The 19,598-nt window shown below is 40.4% G+C and overlaps 2 protein-coding genes across 2 annotated transcripts; one reads left to right on the top strand and one right to left on the bottom strand.

Moving 5' to 3' along the window:
• The first annotated feature begins 157 nt into the window (after positions 1-157).
• zgc:171704 (uncharacterized protein LOC100124619 homolog) lies at positions 158-1,720 on the top strand. The gene is made up of 4 exons (XM_042106549.1): positions 158-433; positions 544-597; positions 696-772; positions 857-1,720. The coding sequence occupies exons 1-4, from the start codon at positions 325-327 to the stop codon at positions 1,268-1,270; spliced, it is 654 nt and encodes a 217-aa protein (XP_041962483.1). The 5' UTR covers positions 158-324; the 3' UTR covers positions 1,271-1,720.
• Positions 1,721-2,031: 311 nt separating this feature from the next.
• On the bottom strand, positions 2,032-19,344 carry plin6 (perilipin 6). Its single transcript, XM_042106548.1, has 9 exons — positions 19,266-19,344; positions 18,543-18,584; positions 17,961-18,159; positions 15,917-15,999; positions 15,194-15,431; positions 13,817-14,001; positions 5,810-5,881; positions 5,118-5,312; positions 2,032-3,998 (listed from the first exon to the last, which is right to left on the bottom strand). The coding sequence occupies exons 2-9, from the start codon at positions 18,570-18,572 to the stop codon at positions 3,555-3,557; spliced, it is 1,446 nt and encodes a 481-aa protein (XP_041962482.1). The 5' UTR covers positions 18,573-18,584; positions 19,266-19,344; the 3' UTR covers positions 2,032-3,554.
• Between the last annotated feature and the right edge of the window lie 254 nt (positions 19,345-19,598).

The following is a 19,598-nucleotide window of genomic DNA, read 5'->3' as shown; positions in this document are numbered from 1 at the left end:
AACGTGACAATTTAATATTTCCTTAATGTTTTGAATGTGGTTAAAAAAAAGGTAGGCCTAGCCTACATTGTTTAGATTACCTGCATGATGATGGAAGTCAAGTCAGCCAAATGAATACTAAACTGACAGACACACATTTTTATTTCAATCTCAAACAAGCCTTCATGCCTGCCTCATCAATGAATTGCAGAACTGTAAGTAGCCAATTCAATGAAAGGCTACAGCGCACAGCCAAGTTGAGCTCCACCCACAGAAAGTCCGTCTTGTTGACTATATAAACTGTGACCCATCCTCGGCACATTCACTGAAGCTGCACGGTTTTCTATGATCGGCCAAATGGTTGTCCAAGTTAAAAGCAACTCCAATCCCTGCAGCAAGGCAATGGATGGCGCCAACGTTCTGCTGCTTGGCGCAGAAAATGTTGGAAAATCAGGTGAGAATATCAGACTTAACAGTCAGGCAAGATATAGGCTATTCTTGTTACACAATATCTTTTTGACGTCCGGTGTTAATTGTATTGACACTATATTTTTTGCTCCACAGCTCTCACTGTGCGGTTTCTAACAAGAAGATTTATTGGTGAATACGGAGATATTGGTAAGTAACCACTTTATCCATAAAGCAGACCTTGGTCGATGGATCTGTATGTAGCCTAACTATTATGTAAATTAATAGGCCAACCCTTTTTTCCCCAGAGTCAATATACAGTCACATCGACAAAATCGATGGCCGAGAAATATCTTTCAACATATGGGATTCGTTGTATCCACAGGTAAGATGACGTGAAGCTATAGCCTATAGCCCATATTTCCCTTGGTGTTGCGCTGACCCGGTTCTCGTCTTTTATTTTCCTCAGAACTGTGTCACACCTGAGTCTATCAGCGATAAACAACTCCAGTGGGCTGACGGAGTGATTCTGGTCTACAGCATCTGTGACCGCGCAAGTTTCGACGTGGTACGGCAACAGGTACAGCTCATCAGACAGTCGAGAAAGATGTCAGCCAGCGCGCCGATTATTATAGTCGGAAACAAACGCGATCTTCAGCACCAGCGAGCAGTCTCAAGTGAGGAGGGTCGACTCTTTGCCTTATCGGCAGACTGCAGTTTCTTCGAGATATCTGCTGCCGAGGCCTACCATGGTGTGATGCTTGTATTTCACGAACTGCTGGAACTGATCAAAGAGTCCAGGGCACTCAAAAAAGGTGTTATTGGCATTAAGGGGATTGTGAGGACCGTGTCCGCCGTGTTTGGGAAGAAACGACTCGAATAGATCCCTAGCCTAGGCCTATATAAGTAACGTTAGTAGCCTACAGAGAAAGAGAGAATAGATTGGCCCAGTTGGGTCGCTGAAGAAAGCTTGGGCTGGCCATGATGGTGGGGGACAAGCCCTGAAAGATTACAAAAAGGTAAAAGTATGTTGGAAGTTAAATGGTCAAGTGACAAACGAACCTGCAAAGGCCTTCGATTTACAGTGTGGGACAGGAACCCTGCTGATAATTATGAGTAGCCTATCTGGAAGGTAGGCCTTGTGCTTTGAGCACACCAAATGTTATCATGTGGAGGCGACTTGCCTCTCATCTGATGTTCATTGTGCGAAAATCTGAAGACTGGTGGACTTCTGAAAGTGTTAAAATCATGATTTGGGTTACTGTCAATCTAAGGCAGATTTCTCTATTGGTGCTATGCATCAGCATTTTGTGAATAAAGATTGTATAAGGAGTTTTCTTATGGATGTCATTTGTTATGAGTACTACACAATGGATATGACTGTCTGATAGGATTGGCAGTGAATTTCTGTCTTCCTGTTACGTCTTCATATTCATAGTCAATTTAGTATTGTGCTCTACCCTGCAACAAAGCAAAATGTAGGTAGGATAAGTAGCCTAGACCTACGCATTCTTGTGTGGCATAGGCTATGTGTCAAATGTTTTCAATGTAATAAACACTATTTCTTTATTTCTGATGAAATAATGGATCAGTGCTTTGGAAGGGGGTTTTTTTTCATAAAAAAGCAGTGAATACAGAATTCTCCATGTGAAAGACTACTAAACTTTATTTATTTCTCGTCCATGCCAAAAATCCTCAGACAGAATGCTGTTTTTAGGCTAATTTTAAAACAAATTTCACAGAGGATTTAAATGAAATAATTGTACTTTAGAGACAGGCAAAAGTGAAGTGTACAAATAGGAAAACAGCTGCAGAAGAACAATATAGAAAAAACAGTAGAATACAATAAATCGTAGAGTTAACTGTAGGCAAATGGCAAGTTGGTAGTCATTGCTTCCAAGAATACATAATTATGGTTTTAATATGCGAAAGTAGGCCTCCTCCAAACCACTGCCAAAATAGTTATGACTTGAACTACAGACCAAAAGCACATTTGTGTGATTGACAGAACGGGAGTAGGCCTCCATGTCTGAATAATGCTCTTCTAATTGGGTGAGATTAACAGGCACACATCCCACTCTCCACCTCACAGAGCCCCAGACTGAGGAGCCCACGCAAGTCCAACCTCCTCTGCAGAATTCCCTCTGCTCTTGGTGACAGGGTTCCTATTGCTGAACACCCACATGCCTTATTAGATATTCTCTTCTAGTGCAGTACAATTAAAGTATCTCCTTCACTTTACACAAACAGACTATCTTTAGACAGAAAAACTCAAGAAACTAAAGAAAAAAGTCATGATCTACTTATGTAAGACTTGGGCAACCATTTAGGCAACCATTTTATGTTCTAAATTGTGTGTACAGAAGGTAAAAATGATCCGCAGCATGTCCATAGAAACCCACAGTAAGTTACACTTTTTATTATCCAAATTAACTACCTAGAGGTCTCATCTGTCTCGTACACCTTTCATTACTTACTCCATGAAATCTACCTCCACCTATTATCTCTTTCCTCTATGTCAGACTCTTTTTTTTTTAGCGCATTTACAGTCTTAAATGACAACATAAGTGGACGGAAGTGTTAAACCAAATGGTGCCTCCAGTGCACAACACAATGTGTAGGCCACTTTGGGCTTCAGATGCATCGTGACTGAATCTGCAGATAATAGTTTTAAGTGCCAGAGCAGAGAGCAACGATGAACAGCCTCAGACAGTTGTAGCTAAAGGGATGCTGTAATGCTAGGCAATATATTATACATTTGCAGGATAGTATTAAACAAGTCATTGATAAAGAGTACCCATTGCCCTTAAACTGTTGCCATAAAACATGCATGAATATATACTATGTAAGAAATGTCAATAACTATACTAAATTGCATGGAGGCAGTTTTCTATCTCACGTAGGTACAAGAACAATACATTGATTATGAGCGAAGTTATCATTTTAGATCTTTCTGCATTCCTATGATTCTGTTTCATGGAAAAATTGCAGCTTTGCACAATGTAATACATTTTTAATTGAATTATGTTCCTGATTTGGAATTTGCTGTAGTCTCCACCACTTTTTACCACCACTAAGGCCTCTTTGCTTCTGGGATGAAATTTGGGATACTCATGAAACTTGATAACTCTGACAATTGCGTAAGGCAAAGGGGTTGCGCAAGGGGCCTAATCCTCACTGGACTGCTCTTCTTCGTTTGGAGTTGAGCTCAGATACTCAAAGGCCCGTTGGCTCTGAGAGACCAGCTGAATGATAGGTGCTAAGAGGACCTCCGCAGCAGATGACTTGCGGCGGATCATGTTGGTGGGGGACGGGGCCAGGGTGTCTAGTTCAGGCTGGCTGCCGCGCTTCACGCTGCCCCTGCGGCCGTTGGCCGGTAGAGGGGCGGGAGTGGGGGCTAGGGGGGTCACGGAAGTGCTCGGGATGGAGGGGTCAGACGCATGGCCTGTGGAGCCTCGGCGTCGTGCGTAAAAACTCCGGCGGCGGCGTGGACGGCCATCCATGGCCTTCAGGAAGAGGCTGTTGGAGGAGCTATGTGTCGTTAATGGCCCCCCAGATGGCTCCTCCTGATTAAGGTAGTCCAGGAGCTCCTGCTCTGTTGGCTGCTCCAGCTGGGGTGAAGAGTAGAGAAGATGCATGAGAAGACAGTGGTGAGGTAGTTAAAAAAGGACACTTGGGAAAATAAAATGTAAAATAAAATATATGTAAAATACTAATATTATGATAATGATATAAAGGTATTGCTGGATATTAGCGAGGGATCCAAAAAATGTTCAGATTTTAGGAAGGTGAATGGTTTCTTTCCTCTTGAATGACACAAATATTTGTTACTGAGTAATAATAGGATAATGTGCTTTTCTTTTACAATGCACTGAAACATATTATGAGGCTCAGTAGCTGCAATCATAGATTGTTACAGCAGGACATTGGAGCAACAACAGTTGAAAAGCTTGAGCTCTGGTGTGAAAGATGTGGGGGATTTAGCTCCTCTGTGCTGATCACTGGCTGTTATTGGGCACAACTAATTGCTAAATTCAGTCAAATTATCTTTAGAGGACAAAGTACAAACAGGTACATATCCTATTTTTACACCTTCTTATGTCAATGCCAACAACAACACTATGTCATTCAATGGAACCATTATCCATTGGACACTGACTGCAGTGGGAGTGTTGAAGTGGGAGCAGTATTTCTAATCTTTTTAGCGAGGAGAGAAGCTGGACCATCCTTTAAAAGCCCTTGAGTAAACCGTCCTTTCCTATCATTTAATCAACTCATAGTATCATTTGGATTTCAGTCAGAAATATACGTACCGAAGAATATTTCGTAGGAAAAGATATTTAGATAAAGGCTTGATTCATATACATTTACATTTACATTTATTCATTTAGCACACATTTTTATCTAAAGTGACTTACAGAATGATGAATAACATTCAAACTACAGTGCAGAAGAGACCTTAGGTAGGAAATGCTACCGCATTAGTCAATATTTAGTAAATTATTGGATGTCAAAAGGGGGCATGTCCATCCAAAGTAAACTAGGTGCTGGACAGAACAACAGTCTATTTAAAAAAACACATGCCAGAAAGATTTAATGGTTCACCACCTCTTCTAACAGCCCCCAATACATTACAACAGGTGGTAAACCATTGAGTATTTGGGAGCAGTATCTGGAATGCTGATTCTAGGATGCAGTGTCGTGTTTTGTGAGCTGCATGTCCTTCTCACCATGCTGTAGAGAGGAGTGGTGTTGATGAGGAGCTGGATGAGGACCAGGCTCAGCTCTCTCAAGCTGGTGACCACCTCACCCACCTGGGCAGGCAAAGCCTGGATCTGTGGCATAGGCGGCAACTTCAGGAAGGTCTGGACGAGGTCAGAGAGCTGCCCCAGTGCCATGTCCCGTAGACCCCTGATCTCCTTCACCTGAAACAATGGACAATGAGCTCCTCTCATATGTCTATCTGTGATAACACGTGCACATTCACTCATGTACACACACACATACACACACACACACACACACACACACATATAACATAACAACACATATTGCAACACACATTATTCATTGCTGCAAGAGGCACTGAAAACACAATAATTTAGGAAATATAAAGTATATAATAATGAGATAACAATAAATGAATCTTGAATCTTGGCACAGTCTCCCACAAGGTTGTACAGCTTATACATAAATTACAGTTTTCTATGTATCCTTAATTAAATTTATTGCGTATCGCATGTGTCTCTTAGATATCCTCTTCACTTGATCTCCCCTGTTTGGAAATATCGTAAAGAAATAAAAGGTAATTTCTGTCTCAAATGTTCCTTTGCAATGATGTTGGTTACAAATCAGTCATCTTTCTTGTTATCTGCTTTTAATACTATTGCACATTTTCCCCAATCTTCCCAAACCATTGCACCTGAGACATGTAGAAAGCCATCAGGTTCTGTAGCATCTTAACCACCACGTCCATCAATTTAGTGAGCCCCAGCTGAGAAAAAAAAAAAAATTTAAGGTGAGACAGCAAGCTACAGACAGCTTCAAACTTATTACAACAATGAACACATTTTGTAAATCATCAGTGACTAATCAGTGAATCAACGAGTAATTTCCCCTCAAATAATACCCTTGATAAAATATGTTGTTGTTTTTTAATCCTTTTTCTGTTTCTTATTAAATCCCTACCAAACGTGATGTACCAACAAAACAAGAGAAAATGAGATCACGGCCTAGCTTGGTATTGTCAGATCCAAGTGTTGGGTTAATGGGACACAATGACACAGACAAAAACGATGGGTTTTTAGGTCCACGTGGCTTCTGTCCTGAGTGAACCCATCGGTCTCTTCACAAAAGACCCAGTGGCCCCTTCCACAACTGTCCCCCATCCCCCAGTTCCCCTTTCTCTTTCTCTTCCGATCAACATTAGAATGCTGGCACTGAAACTTGTGTTTCCCCATAGACAGAAAAAGAGCCAAATCGCTACTTTGCAGAGGGTTGGCTGTCATGTTCCTATTAGCCCTGTAGATCTCAGCGGGAACACAAGCAAATGACCCGTGCAGATGAACTGGAATTGACAGCCAAGGCACAACTAGTCATTAGCCTAAAAAAACAGCAAGTGTTTTCTCAATCTGCTTGTTCACATTGTTGTGCTGTTTGATGGTGAGAGGTGGAGGGGGGTGGGGGGAATATGAAATAGAAAATGTTGAATGCAACTGGAAAGTCTTAAGAAATTATTTATCTGCACTACGTGGAGGAATATCCAGACCTGTGACTACCTGGGTATGTGCGTTGAACATAGCAAAGCTGTGTAGTTAATAAAAAAATCTAAGAATCTAACTTTTTCGCAGAGGGATTCTTTGATGGTACCCCGTTTGTGTAATACTGGCTGGTGGGGGTGGGGATGGGGCGGTAGTTTTGGGGAGCATGAGTGTGTGTGAATGTGTGTGTGTCCTTGTGTTTATGTGTTTGGATTTATGTTTAGTACTTACTCTTTATTATCTTTGTACTGTTTGTCATTATTGTAAGGACCCCTTCGAAAAATGAGATGGTACATCTCAAGGGGCTATCCTTGAAATAAAGAATAAAAGAAAATAATAAAAAAAGAACTGAAAGCCAGGTCTAGCTACCAAGCGGTAAATTTTAAGCATATACCACACCAGCGCGCTCGACCACATGTTCACATGTACGTCTGAAGTAGAGCAAGTGCATCTTCAGAGCCCACGGCAACGTGAGTGTCAGACCACGCTCCTGTGTGATGGATTTCAGTACAGATTGGCAAACACAGCACGCATATTTTACCCCCACCTCCCCACCCCACCCCACCCAGTAGGCTTCAATTTTGTTTTGTAGGTTGGGGTAGAGAAGTGGGTCAGCCAAAGGGAGACAGGCTGCCCGGAGTGCCCTCTGTATTCCTGTTCTGTCCAAACAAGAGGGCTCCTGGTCAAAGGAGAGGAGCTCGGAGAGGCGGAACTGTATCCAAGCAAAAAACGTGACCCGGTGCCTTGGCGACGGCTGCCAAGTCCTGGCAAAGTGCAACAAGGAGCCAAGCATGGCACCATGGAAACAATCACACGAGGCACACAAACCGCCCCAAAGAAAGGAGGAACACAACACATTCTGATATGTCTACAGACATGTTACACATGCTTACACATTACGTACAGTCACAATCACCCACAATGATGCAGACACACACTACCCCCTACACACATACACGCACACACACACACACATACACACACACTCACTGTTGAACACTCCCCCACCTGAAACAGACTCACTCACAGTGGCAGACGTTGCCAGCTCACGTTTCTCTACTGCTCACTCGCCCAGTCTCTCTGGGGTGTCTGCTGGCCTTTAATGAGGAGCTATTTGATGTGAGCCGACCCTTGTGGTTCTCACTGTTTTCCCCCGCTCCCTTCCCCCACCCCTCCGCTCCCTCACCAGACGCCAGACACTGCTCTCGCCACAGCGCCCTCTCACGCGTTTATCTTCCAATTACCCGCAGGCTAACTGCTAGGAAAATGGCTCTCTTTAGGTTCTGTGGGCTCTTAAGACGAGCTCAACGGGTTTTTCGCAGCGACACATGTCTGCTTTATACTTCCATTAGTGAAAACGTATGGTTCATCCTTGAGGTGCTTTAAATAGAGATCTCTTTGGTGTTGCAAACAGAATTGAATACTCCGAGTATGGCCTTGAGGTGTCTTCTCTATTCCCAATTTGAAGGGGAGGCACATGACACTATTGCTTCATTAGTTTTGCCTATAGTCCTGACAAGTGATACAAAAGTCTTAGTTTATAATAAGAATATGATTAGACTCATTGCTGTTGAGGAAAGAAACTAGTTGAGGACTTGCAAACCTCCCATTGAATAGTTTAGCTTTCGGCATTTTTACATCTTTTTGCAACAAATCCTCCTCACACTTGCACAACATGAGTCAGAGAGTCAGAAATTCACTAATATGTTCTGCACATTCTGCAAACTAACTACAACATATATCTGTCTTGCCTTAAATGCTGTTGAATTAGAGGAGATACAAACTATAAAGTCTGTTAAACTAGAGAGAAATAAAAAAAACACAATGATTGAAAAACACAACACTAAAGACTGTATAATGTCTTATATTCTGTATAGTGTTTGCAACTTAACAGATCTCCTAAACACACAAACCAGCAACCACTAACTCTTAGGTACACCCTCTGCCACTGAAAACTCAAATGCCTACTGAATCCATTCTATCTGTCCATCTGGGCCGGACACCACCATCCCTCTCTTATCTGGCTGTGTGTGTTCTTCTCTAACAGTATAAGCGGTGAGCTGCTTCAAACCTCACGTAGCACCACGGCCCCCTGGGCCTACTCTAAACCAACCCAAACATCTCTGCCCAAACAAACATGGATTCCTCTCCCCTTTTGGAACAGTGTGTGCAAGAGATCAGAGTGTGCTGTGTACTTTGGTGACTGACATTTGCCCACACACAAGACAAAAACAAAAGGAGCAAGTCTACATTTATGACAACTTATCTGACATACATGCTTGGCAACCAATCTGACAGTAGTTACTGTATGTGTTGAATTGTTTGAGTGTCAGAGTTAAGAAAAATTTGTTTACCGTAATTTCCCAACTATTAGTCGCGGCTTATACAGTACATTGATTTTGCAAAATTTCTTCAACTAGGTTAATACACGGGGGCAGTTAATATGGTATTAATTTGTTTTTTGTTTCTTTTAACTTGCATGAAACACTGTCCTGCGGCTTATACACAATGTGGCTAATACACAGGAAATTACTGTAGTGATAGTTATTAATAATTTATTAATGTCAAATTTTCATTTATTTACAGTTTTTTAATTTCATTATGTCAATAAATGCATAGCTTTCTGCTGCAAATGTCAGCGTTCAGATTGCACATCATATTTATTCATATGAAAAACAGTTATTGTTATTATTAATGAGTTATTCATATGAAAAACAGTCCTAAAAAGTATTTTTCTGTATTTTTTGTATTTTTCTTTTCTTCAAATATCTATTAATACAACTAGCCCTGCCTGCAGTTTATAAAAAAAATATTTTGAATGAACTAGAGCCATATAGATTATGCACCTGAATAATCATCTCATTCTCTCCCTCAATTTTCTTAGTCACTTTGTTTGTTTCTGTCTCTGTCTCTCTGTCTCTCTCTCTCTCTCTCTCTCTCTCTCTCTCTCTATGTTTATTTCCCCCTCTATTTTCTTTCTCTCTCTCTTTCTCTCTCTCTCTCTCTGTCTCTCTCTCTATGTTTCTTCCCCCCCCTCTATTTTCTTTTAGTCACTTTGTTTGTTTCTCTCTCTCTCTCTCTCTCTGTGTGTCTCTCTCTCTTTCCTCTCACCCTCCCTTGCCTTTCTATCAATTTGTCTGAAACCGCAGAAGCCCCAGGGGGCCCTTGCTCAAAGAACGGCTAATGAGAGAGCCGTGCCTCCCTTCTTGCAGCTCATGTAGGCAGGAAGTCCAAGGGAGTGCCAGGGGCCTTATGAGCCGCCCAACCATGGGACAGAGCACGTAACCTGGGTATTTTTACTGCCCACCCAATAAGGCACGACCAGAAGTGCTAGGATGTTATGGTGGTCCTATCTGATACTGTGATGGTCCTATTTGATACTATAATGAGGATTTTCATGGGGACTTGGAGGCAGACTGCATGTTGCATTATACACCCTCAGCCTCTACACTAACAAAACGGTTGTGTCTGCCAGTTGTAATTCACTGAAGGAGAGCTGAAGTTTCACAGGGAGGATAACTTTGGCTGAATCTGGCGCGAATGCGTGGTGCTCGGCAGTCAAAATCATAATTCAATCATATTTCAATTCTGCACACAGCTCTGCACACCCATTATTCTCGGTGAAATATTTCACAAACTCTTCACTCAACGCATGGCAAACCATACGTTACAAGAATAAACAGCAGACCTTACCGAATATAAGGATATAAAGCATGCCTCTGTGCAATAAGCGGTTCCCGAGCAATCTGGTTTTGAAATAGCAACACATTTCGACAATGTTCTCCAAGTTCGGGCTGAAATTTTGATGTATTTTAATGTAAACTATTTACTGTGTGTCAGTACATACATTTTTGTAAATTGCTTATAGAGTATCCCACCATCATGGTTCTTTTATTGCCAGATTCCAGACAATCCCACCTACACATATATGAATATATATTTCTACTGCCATACTTTGTAGTGACATTAATGCAAAAAATACGAAAGGAAAAAATCATGAGACGCAAATATATAGGCTAACATAAGACATATGCAAATATTATCACATCATACTTTCCCAGATATGGGTAGCCCAGACTGTCATGAAAAAGGAAGATATAAATGACCACTTCTGCATAATTTGGAGTGCTGAAATGTACACTATTTTTGACCATTTCTGAACTGTGAAACTCAGCAATGCTTTGTAGTTGTGAACTTATTGCAGTATTAAAACTATTTCACCTGTGTGTGCATGGTTAAAATTCTGAAGTGCAAAATAGTTTAGGCTACAGCACAAATATTTCCATCCATAGATAAAAACAAAAATAAGCAAGTCTAACCGCTGAATTTCTTTACAAAGTGCACCAGATTGATGCATTTAAACGTAAAAATACACAAAATGGTCTTACGGGGGACCATGCTCTCAGAAGTATGCCACAGAGGTGAACAAAGTACCAGCAAATCTTGTCCCAAAAAGAATTGCTACACCGCGATACTTAATATGTTGTTCACCGGTGAGTCATTTTTCCCCGTTGCACCAACACTGGATTTGAGTGTTCCCCCACCTGCCAAATCCCACTTTAACCACTGAATGTCGGTATGTTATTTCTGTTCTTTGAAGTCTTAAGTGACATTTAGATATATTAGCTGGTGCAGATTTCTTTAATCATACTTTAATCTAATGAGTTTGTATTACATGTGCCACTGCACTAGTTTATAGTGTACTCAGATGGATGAGATCCATTGTCAGGAGTTAAGATAAAAAATACACATCTTAGTTGATAAATATTAAAGAATATTCTTAGCAATGCAATATGTGCTTAAAACTCTAAAATCATTTCATATTAATTTTCATTGATGTACTGTGTAAGTGTTAACGCATTATTTATGCATTATTCTTCCAGTTAACCATTAAAACATGGTTAAACTATAAGCATACTCTCCAACTCCAACTCCAACGAGGAGTTGCGTATCTGCTAGCTTGTTCAGGGTGTAAGGATGGCAGAATATTGCATTTTTCCTTTTTGCAAGAAGTGAAGATTATTCAGATTGCCATCAAATACAGTAATTTCCTGTGTATTCGCCACATTGTTTATAAACTGCAGGACAGTGTTTTATGCCAGTTAAAAGAAACAAAACCATATTAATACCATATTACCTGCCCCCGTGTATTAACCTTATAGCTGATCAATGTATAAACCTCGGCTAATAGTTGTGAAATTACGGTAGTGTTTTTAAAGGTGATTTTTGAATTTAGAATTTTGTTTTATGAAGAGATGACTGCCAGTGTTTGAGCAGTCCGGTATTCTCCATCTTTCTGTGGCCATGCCAATATCAAAGTTACAACAGCATGATTACAGTCTTTGTAACGATTGTATTCATACACTGTCCTTTAGCAGACAGAAGCTAAAAGGCTTGAGTAGGATTACTTGCAGGACACTAAGTGATCTAAATTAGATCAGGGGTTTTCAACCAGTGGTCCGCGGCCCACTTGTGGTCCGTGAGGACATTGCTGGTGGTCCCTGACCATGGATTCAGTAATGTATTTGCAATGTGGGAATCAGTATTTTTATTCAGTGGTTGTCCTGGGGTTACGTAATTAGTCAGAATGGTGGTCCCTGGTTCACAATCAGTTGAAAACCCCTGCTTTAGATGGTTAATGCCTTCCTGTTTCATGAATGAATAAAAGTGTATAGGCTAACTCATTCAGCTACCACTGTAGCTTATATGGCAATTAGAGAGCTTGTCTTAATGATGTTTTTGAAAACGCTTATGATGTTTTTGAAAACACTTACACTCACAATACAAGCCTTTCTGTCCTGTTTCATTTAAACCAGCTTTTCTTCTCAAAAGACTATCTTGAGCTCAAACAACTAAAGAGAAGGACTAGACCAATGCATTTTTTTTCTCCATTTGGCTATGATCAAGGTAAAATTCTGCTGTTGTGTTTGCATACCAACTTCTATTGAAATGGTTGAATGTTGCGTTATAGGACTGTAGTTTGGTAGATTTGTTTTGTTCCTTGTCAGCTTTCCCACCTTTTTGATTGAATTATGACCCTCCACCTTAGAGGCCGAATTGTGTTTTTTTTTTTTTTTTTTTTAAAAAAGACAAATAATACCATAGCAAGCCTTACTTGTAAAATTCAGGTTGACTTATCTTTATAATTTTTGGGAAGGATATGTTGTGTGTTTGTCTAATGGTGTGAGTTCAGAATATGTCTCAGATATTTACAGGTCATTGTACATTCCCTAAAAATACTGTTCTGTTTCAGTTCATCTATTTGTCATGAGTGATTTGGTTGCAATTTTCTCTGCCTCTTTTTGATAAGGGTAACATATCATTAGATCACTATTTTGATATTGCTTGGTGTCAGCCAGTGTTTACAGAGAGCAGAAACCTGCTAGAGTGAATACATAGAGCACCATCCAGTTACATTTCACAATGAAGTTGAAGTGTTGTCAAGAATCTCCTGTGTTTGCACATCTTGACTTAGACTTAGGTTGATTTAGGTTATTTCAGTGTTATAACATGTGCTCGAGTTGTGTGTGAATAAGTTGGGACAGGCTTTGGTATATGCATGGATGATCTCAGGTCCATACAGAGACCACTAGTTGAGTGGCATATTCCCCCATCCCCCCAAATGCCATTTTGCCACCATAGCATTCGTCATAGCTGCATGGCCAGTGATAGTACTGCAAATGTGATGAGTTACCATTTTGTTTAATCAAAAAATGATTGGCCAACCTAATTATCATTATTCAATAATAATAATATTCTGCCTACAATATTTAAACCTATACACACATGTGCCTCTCAGGTCTTAAGTCAAAGGAGTTTGGGATATCATTACTGAAGTTCAAATGTTATGCAAGATGCTCATAAAATTGAAAGAAGTCAATTCATCGGCCAAAGTAAAATGATTCATGCTATTTATTATGTAATAAGACTTCAGCCTCCATGGACTTTCTCTGGAATTTCCTGCTGTATGAATAACTTGCCAGACAAAATATTATTACCACTGCATTCAAGCAAGATCGGAAAGCTAGAACTAAGATGGATAACAACTCTATCCTTGATTGTTTCATTATCAAAAGCTTTCCCTCTATGTAAACGTAAGATAGAGCGCTTGACTGGGACAAAGAAAAACAACTTGAGAAACAAGATGAAGAAGACTACTGTTTCCTCACTGTGTTAGCAGCCCCCTCCAGTGTCTGGATGACGCGGTACAGCTGCGCCCTCAGCTTCAGGGCTTGGTGGTACAGTTGGAGACTCAGATTGAGCAAAAGCCAGCGCACGCGTGTCCACAGCCCAGGTTCGTCATTGTCATCATCGTCGTCTTCATACAGCGAAGCCCTTAACTCAAATTCCTGTCCTGAAAATCACAAGGATACAGTGTAACGCTTCTTAAACAGTGTTCAGCAAAGACAGCTCAAACCAGTATTGCCCCTTGGTGAGCTTTGATGACCTGTGGATAGGAGTAAAGGTATTTGTGTCATGATACCTTTAATTTCAACCATGATAGTTTAAGCTCTGTCCTGCATTAGTGCGATTCTGTTGAGCGTCTTTCTGTCACCATCATCTTCCATGGTTCTTCTTACTCATGAATACATATGAGTCCCGTCTGTTTGTGAGCAATGCTGTACTCATTAATCATTCTCTCTAATTAGAAATACTGGAAATTTGGGCACACTGTATCATAATGCTAATGAATGGGCACAATATCAACAACGTGATAACATGCTGATGACCATAGTGATACTGCAAGCCTATAGACACTGCAAGACAATACCAAGTAAGCCCTCTGGTGGGCCAGTGAGAAAAGGTGCCCAAAGCTTTTTTTCCATTTTATTTTATAATTTAGACGATTCTGTATCTTGTCATCTTAAGAGTCACTCACATGTTATGGTCTACTGTTTAGGCCTACACATAATCACTAATTGGAAGTCAAGTTTTGTCAAATCATTAAATGTAATTCTAAAATTTGACTTGACCATTACAACCATAGACCGTGGCCCACTGGTTAGCACTCTGGACTTGTAACCAGAGGGTTGCCGGTTCGAGCCCCGACCAGTGGGCTGCGGCTGAAGTGCCCTTGAGCAAGGCACCTAACCCCTTACTGCTCCCCAAGCGCCGCCGTTGTAGCAGGCAGCTCACTGTGCCGGGATTAGTGTGTGCTTCACCTCACTGTGTGCTGTTTGTGTTTCACTAATTCACTGATTGGGTTAAATGCAGAGACCAAATTTCCCTCACGGGATCAAAAAAGTATATATACTATACTATATACTATACTAGAACCCACTCAGGTCAAACCTCTCTGGCAACTGTGGACTGTAGGGCTTTTTGTATTTTACATCGATATCGAAATAAAATCCACTTGTCCCTTTGGGGATTTAATTACGTGGGGTTGTAAGTCACTACTGCGTTATTTCTATGTCTTAGAGAATGATTGGGGGTGGTGTGTTATTATGCAGTCTGTGAATACATATAGTGAACCAGCTTATCCACTGTATACTGTACATTAACTGTTATTTCAGTGGCATTGAGCTTCGAAGTCAGAGACTCACGCATTGTTGGGGGCATAGGCAGGTAGTGGTTGACAGCTTCCTCGGTACGTGTGAGGACCTCGTCCAGGCTTGAGGTCACCACCTGGCCCATGGAGGAGTTCTGTAGGGCTATCAGCAGATCCCAGATGACATCCACCAGCTGCTCCCACCTGTTCAGCACCACATCCAGCCCTTCAATCAGGCGCATCTGAGCATCGTCTAGAGTCAGGTAAAAGCCATCCTTCAGGTGACCCAGCACCTGTAAGAGGTGAGAGAGATTCAGGGAAAGACACCGTTCTTTATGTTGCCAACTGGTAATAAGATAATTTCAGGAAAGTCTTGATAATTTGGAGGGTACCGGCAAAGAATTGTTTCTGCATACAATTATGTTCATTGTTTAAAGAAGTCAGTAAACTGATAAACATACTCTTTAAAACACTTACTAAATCATACTGCTAATTAAGTGCATGATAAAAAACTATTTTAGTTTGGTCACAATTGTTTGTGTATACTGGCAAATGCATTGGTCTAGTCCTTCTCTTTAGTTGTTTGAGCTCAAGATAGTCTTTTGAAAAAAAAAGCTGCTTTAAATGAAACAGGACAGCAAGGCTTGTAAGTGTTTGCCTGCACAATGACAGTGTTGGGTGACATTTGATTGAAGATCATGTGAAATGAGTCATCACAGATGGCAGGTCAGGGTGTTCTATTACACCACCTACAAGATTAGACGCTCAGGGCACCCACCTCCTCTGCGGACTGGTTCAGGACTGGGAAGCTGCTCTCCATCTGGTCCAAACCCACATTAGCATAGTGGTTGACAGCATCAACTGTTGCAAACATACAAAAGTATGTTTTCAAACAACACGTTTCTGGCCAAGTGTATCACACATCTGCATAATGTTTATTTTACCACAGTTTAATCGACAAATCATTACAAGACTTGCATTGCAATGGATATACAATAGATTTGTATTATGTAGATCAGTATATTTGTGATAACTTGGATCTTTTGAATTTCCCTTGGGGATCAATAAAGTATCTATCTATCTATCTATCTACAAATCAAATGTGCCTTGGTTTTAGACCATTTTTTCCCAAAATGACACTTACCCATAAAATCATTAGCGCTACAAGATTTGTGTGGCATGGGCATAGATGTAGGATTAATGTGTGTTCACCTTATGTATGTATTTAGAATGGCACAATTGTATGTATTGGAGTATGAAGCATCTGTAAAATATATTTAAAGTAAATAAAACTATAAGTATAAGTGTCCTGTTTTGTTAGCTTTATGCTACCTTTAGGAAACTAAAACATGCATTGCTATAACTAGAGAATGTAATTCCTGGGAATTACGAGTGCATGAAAATGGAAAAATGGCTGCTGAATAAAATATTGCTGAATATTGTTTAAAATCTAATCCAAGTAAAAAGATGGAGGTAAGATAGAGAAAAAAGTTTGGTGGGGAGTTGTAGTTGATGACAATTGACCGTTGGAATAGTTGAACATTTAAAAAGTTGGATAGTTTAAATGGTTAAATTATTTAATAGGGAATTATTGTATTGAGGACTTATTTTGAAGTTGAAGTTGAGGACAGAGGAAACAGTTGGCAGGAGTTGTAGTTGATGACGACTGACAGTTGGAATGGCTGAACAGTTAAATAGTTGGATAGTGAAAATGGTTAGGTTATTTAATAGGGAATTATTGTAATGAGTACTTTTATTTTAAAACAGTTGTGGGCAGAGGAAACAGTTGGCGAGAGTCATAGTTGATGACAACTGACAGTTTGAAAGGCTGAACAGTTAAATAGTTGGATAGTTAAAATGGTTAAATTATTTAAAATGGAATTATTGTAGTGAGGAGTTTTATTTTGAAACAGTTGTGGGCAGAGGAAACTGATGACAACTGACTGTTGCAAGAGTAGTAGAGTAGTAAGGTGGTTGCTATGCTGGTTGCTAGGTTAATGATGTTGGTTGCTAGGTTTTAACTGTGAATGTGGTTGCTAGGCTGTTGCTAGGGTACTTGAAGTCGTTGCTAGGTTGTTGCTAGGGTGTCCATGGTGGCTACTATCAGAAATAAAGGAGTTACTACAGTGGTTTGCTAGTATAATCATGTTGGTTCCTATGGAAACTGACATAGATGCTTAATTTCAATGGTTGCTAAATTGGTTGCTAGGTAGGTGGTGGTTTAATATAGTAGGCTAGAGGCATAGTTGATGATAACTGACAGTTGGAATAGTTGAACAGTTAAATAGTTGGATAGTTTAAATGGTTAAATTATTTAATAGGGAATTATTGTAGTGGAGACTTATATTTTGAAACAGTTGTGGGCAGAGGAAACAGTTGAACAGGATCTGTAGTCTTAAGAGGGCCAGATTGTATGCTTAAAGCCTGAGACAGACAGTTGCTGGAGGTGGCCGGAACCATATGGCTCTGGCCGGAACACTTGGCTTAGGATTCCAAGTACCCTATTGTGATGCCATAATCGGCTATGGGGAAATTTTCAGTAGTTTTTAATTAATAGTTCAAAAAGTATAAAAGTTACAAATATGAAAAATACATTCCACACCTTTCCTAAGTAAGACCTACGTAACGCAGTTTGAATGAAGTTTCTACATTAAATGGTTGAAGCCACATTAAAGGCGGAAAAAGCGTTAGAAGAAGAAGAATAAGAAGAAATCGGATAACAGTAGATTGCATTTTCATGCACTCTAATAAGCTTTCATTCCATAAGTACACTGAAAGCCCTTTGCAATAATCCTGTGTTCTAACTGGAGGCGTCGACTCACTCTGTGGTCTCAGGCTCTCTAGTAGTGGTCCTGCCTGCTGCTTGGCCGTCAGGGTGAAGACGTGCAGCCCAAGACTGGAGAGATCTGCCATGAAGCCCAGTAGAGGGTAGCGATCCTTCACCACCACATACACGGAACTCACGTTCTGGAGCGCGGAGCAGACCAGGGGGAGGCCAGCCACCCGCTGCACTATATTGCTCTGCCGAGAACAGAGTGGAACTACTTTTCAGAGGAAAATTTATCTCAACATACTGTACTATGTCATTACATTACATTACATAGGTATATGTATGGTTTGCATAGGTGCCTCATGCAAATAATACACCAAAAATGTATGTCTAACATATAGGTCTTTGCTTGCTCAAAAGGATTTTTTGCATATCAAAATGTTATAAAACTGACATTATAAACTGATGTCTTGAGTTGACTGATGTTAGAGCTGATGTTATAAAACTGATATCCTGATAGGTAAAATGATCAGTTGACTTTGTTAAAAAATGTTCCTGTTTGTCTAGACTGGGGTCTGCATTGGAGGAATGTTAGTTTGGAGGGTGCGGCGTGTTGCCCAGCTGATCCACTCACCCTGCTGTTTTGCCCGTTTGTATCTGACATGACACCTTGCCTCTGGAAGAGGAAAAAGGCATGTAAGGACAGTGGGAAGTGTCCCGGTGCTTAAACACCACTGTGGTGAACAGCATGCCTCATGAGGCAGTCAGCTGCCAAGCGCCATCACAAAGGCCATTTGTGATTGACCATGACAGCATGAAAATCCAGTTAAGCTCTCAAAGTCTGCTGACCTCCCATTTGCGCTGCGGTGATAGCGATATAGAATGTTCATCTCTCGCACATTGCTAAATAATAAAGTATGTGTAGGCTTATCCACATATAAAAAACATACACAGCATAAATAACTCACTTTCAAAATATAAATTCTTGATTTCTTCCCTAGTTATTTATTCAGATATTTATAACTATCCATGGAACTATACAAAATAGTGAATATACAAACCTGTAAAACTGAAACTGGTTTAGACTGCACTTTGAGTTGCCATGTGCATGAAAATGTATTAAACATGAAATCATGCAGAATCACATGTAAGCATGATGTAAATGTTTCTCATCAAACTTAAGACAGTATCTGATAACTTAAAAAAAGCAATACAATTAACTCTCCTGTAATATTACCACACTACAAGTGGTCATAAACCCTTGGAATGCACAGGATAGTTAAAACATTTTCATAGCTAAGAAGAAAGCTGGTAATATTTCCTTACCCAAATAACTTGATGAATACACTTAACTCACCTGAGAGATCAATTTAAAATGAGCAGATTTAAAGATTCAATTGCTGGAAAGAGCTATCCGCCTCAGATGTCTTTCTCCCTCTTATTAAAAGTTGTCTTCAGGGGCATCAGTGAATCTCACTTCATTTGTATGGTGCCAGCGCATGTGATGTGTGAATCGGAGGACACGTCTGATTCATAAGGTGGAGCAGCGCTAATTGCACAGAGAGGAGCTCTGTTTCATTACTTTTTATACAGGCCTACCACAAGCGTCTGCCTCATTTCTTTGAGAAATACAAACGCTGTAATGACATAATGTCAAACCCAACAGGGAAATTTTATAGTTTTCTGTGCT

The sequence above is a fragment of the Alosa sapidissima genome, chromosome 10 (assembly GCF_018492685.1).
Source record: "Alosa sapidissima isolate fAloSap1 chromosome 10, fAloSap1.pri, whole genome shotgun sequence".
Lineage (NCBI taxonomy): Eukaryota > Metazoa > Chordata > Actinopteri > Clupeiformes > Clupeidae > Alosa > Alosa sapidissima.
Note: the sequence above shows the minus strand (reverse complement) of the source record. Positions and strands in the feature narration are given on the sequence as shown.

Excerpts from the sequence above, each read along its gene's own strand:
- zgc:171704 (XM_042106549.1), top strand. The coding sequence starts at position 325 with ATGATCGGCCAAATGGTTGTCCAAGTTAAAAGCAACTCCAATCCCTGC. Across the intron at positions 434-543 it reads AGAAAATGTTGGAAAATCAG|CTCTCACTGTGCGGTTTCTA; the intron begins GTGAGAATATCA and ends TTTGCTCCACAG. Across the intron at positions 598-695 it reads TGGTGAATACGGAGATATTG|AGTCAATATACAGTCACATC; the intron begins GTAAGTAACCAC and ends TTTTTTCCCCAG.
- plin6 (XM_042106548.1), bottom strand. The coding sequence starts at position 18,572 with ATGTCAGATACAAACGGGCAAAACAGCAGG. Across the intron at positions 16,000-17,960 it reads AGAGAGCCTGAGACCACAGA|TTGATGCTGTCAACCACTAT; the intron begins GTGAGTCGACGC and ends TGTTTGCAACAG. Across the intron at positions 3,999-5,117 it reads CCACTCCTCTCTACAGCATG|CTGGAGCAGCCAACAGAGCA; the intron begins GTGAGAAGGACA and ends TCTTCACCCCAG.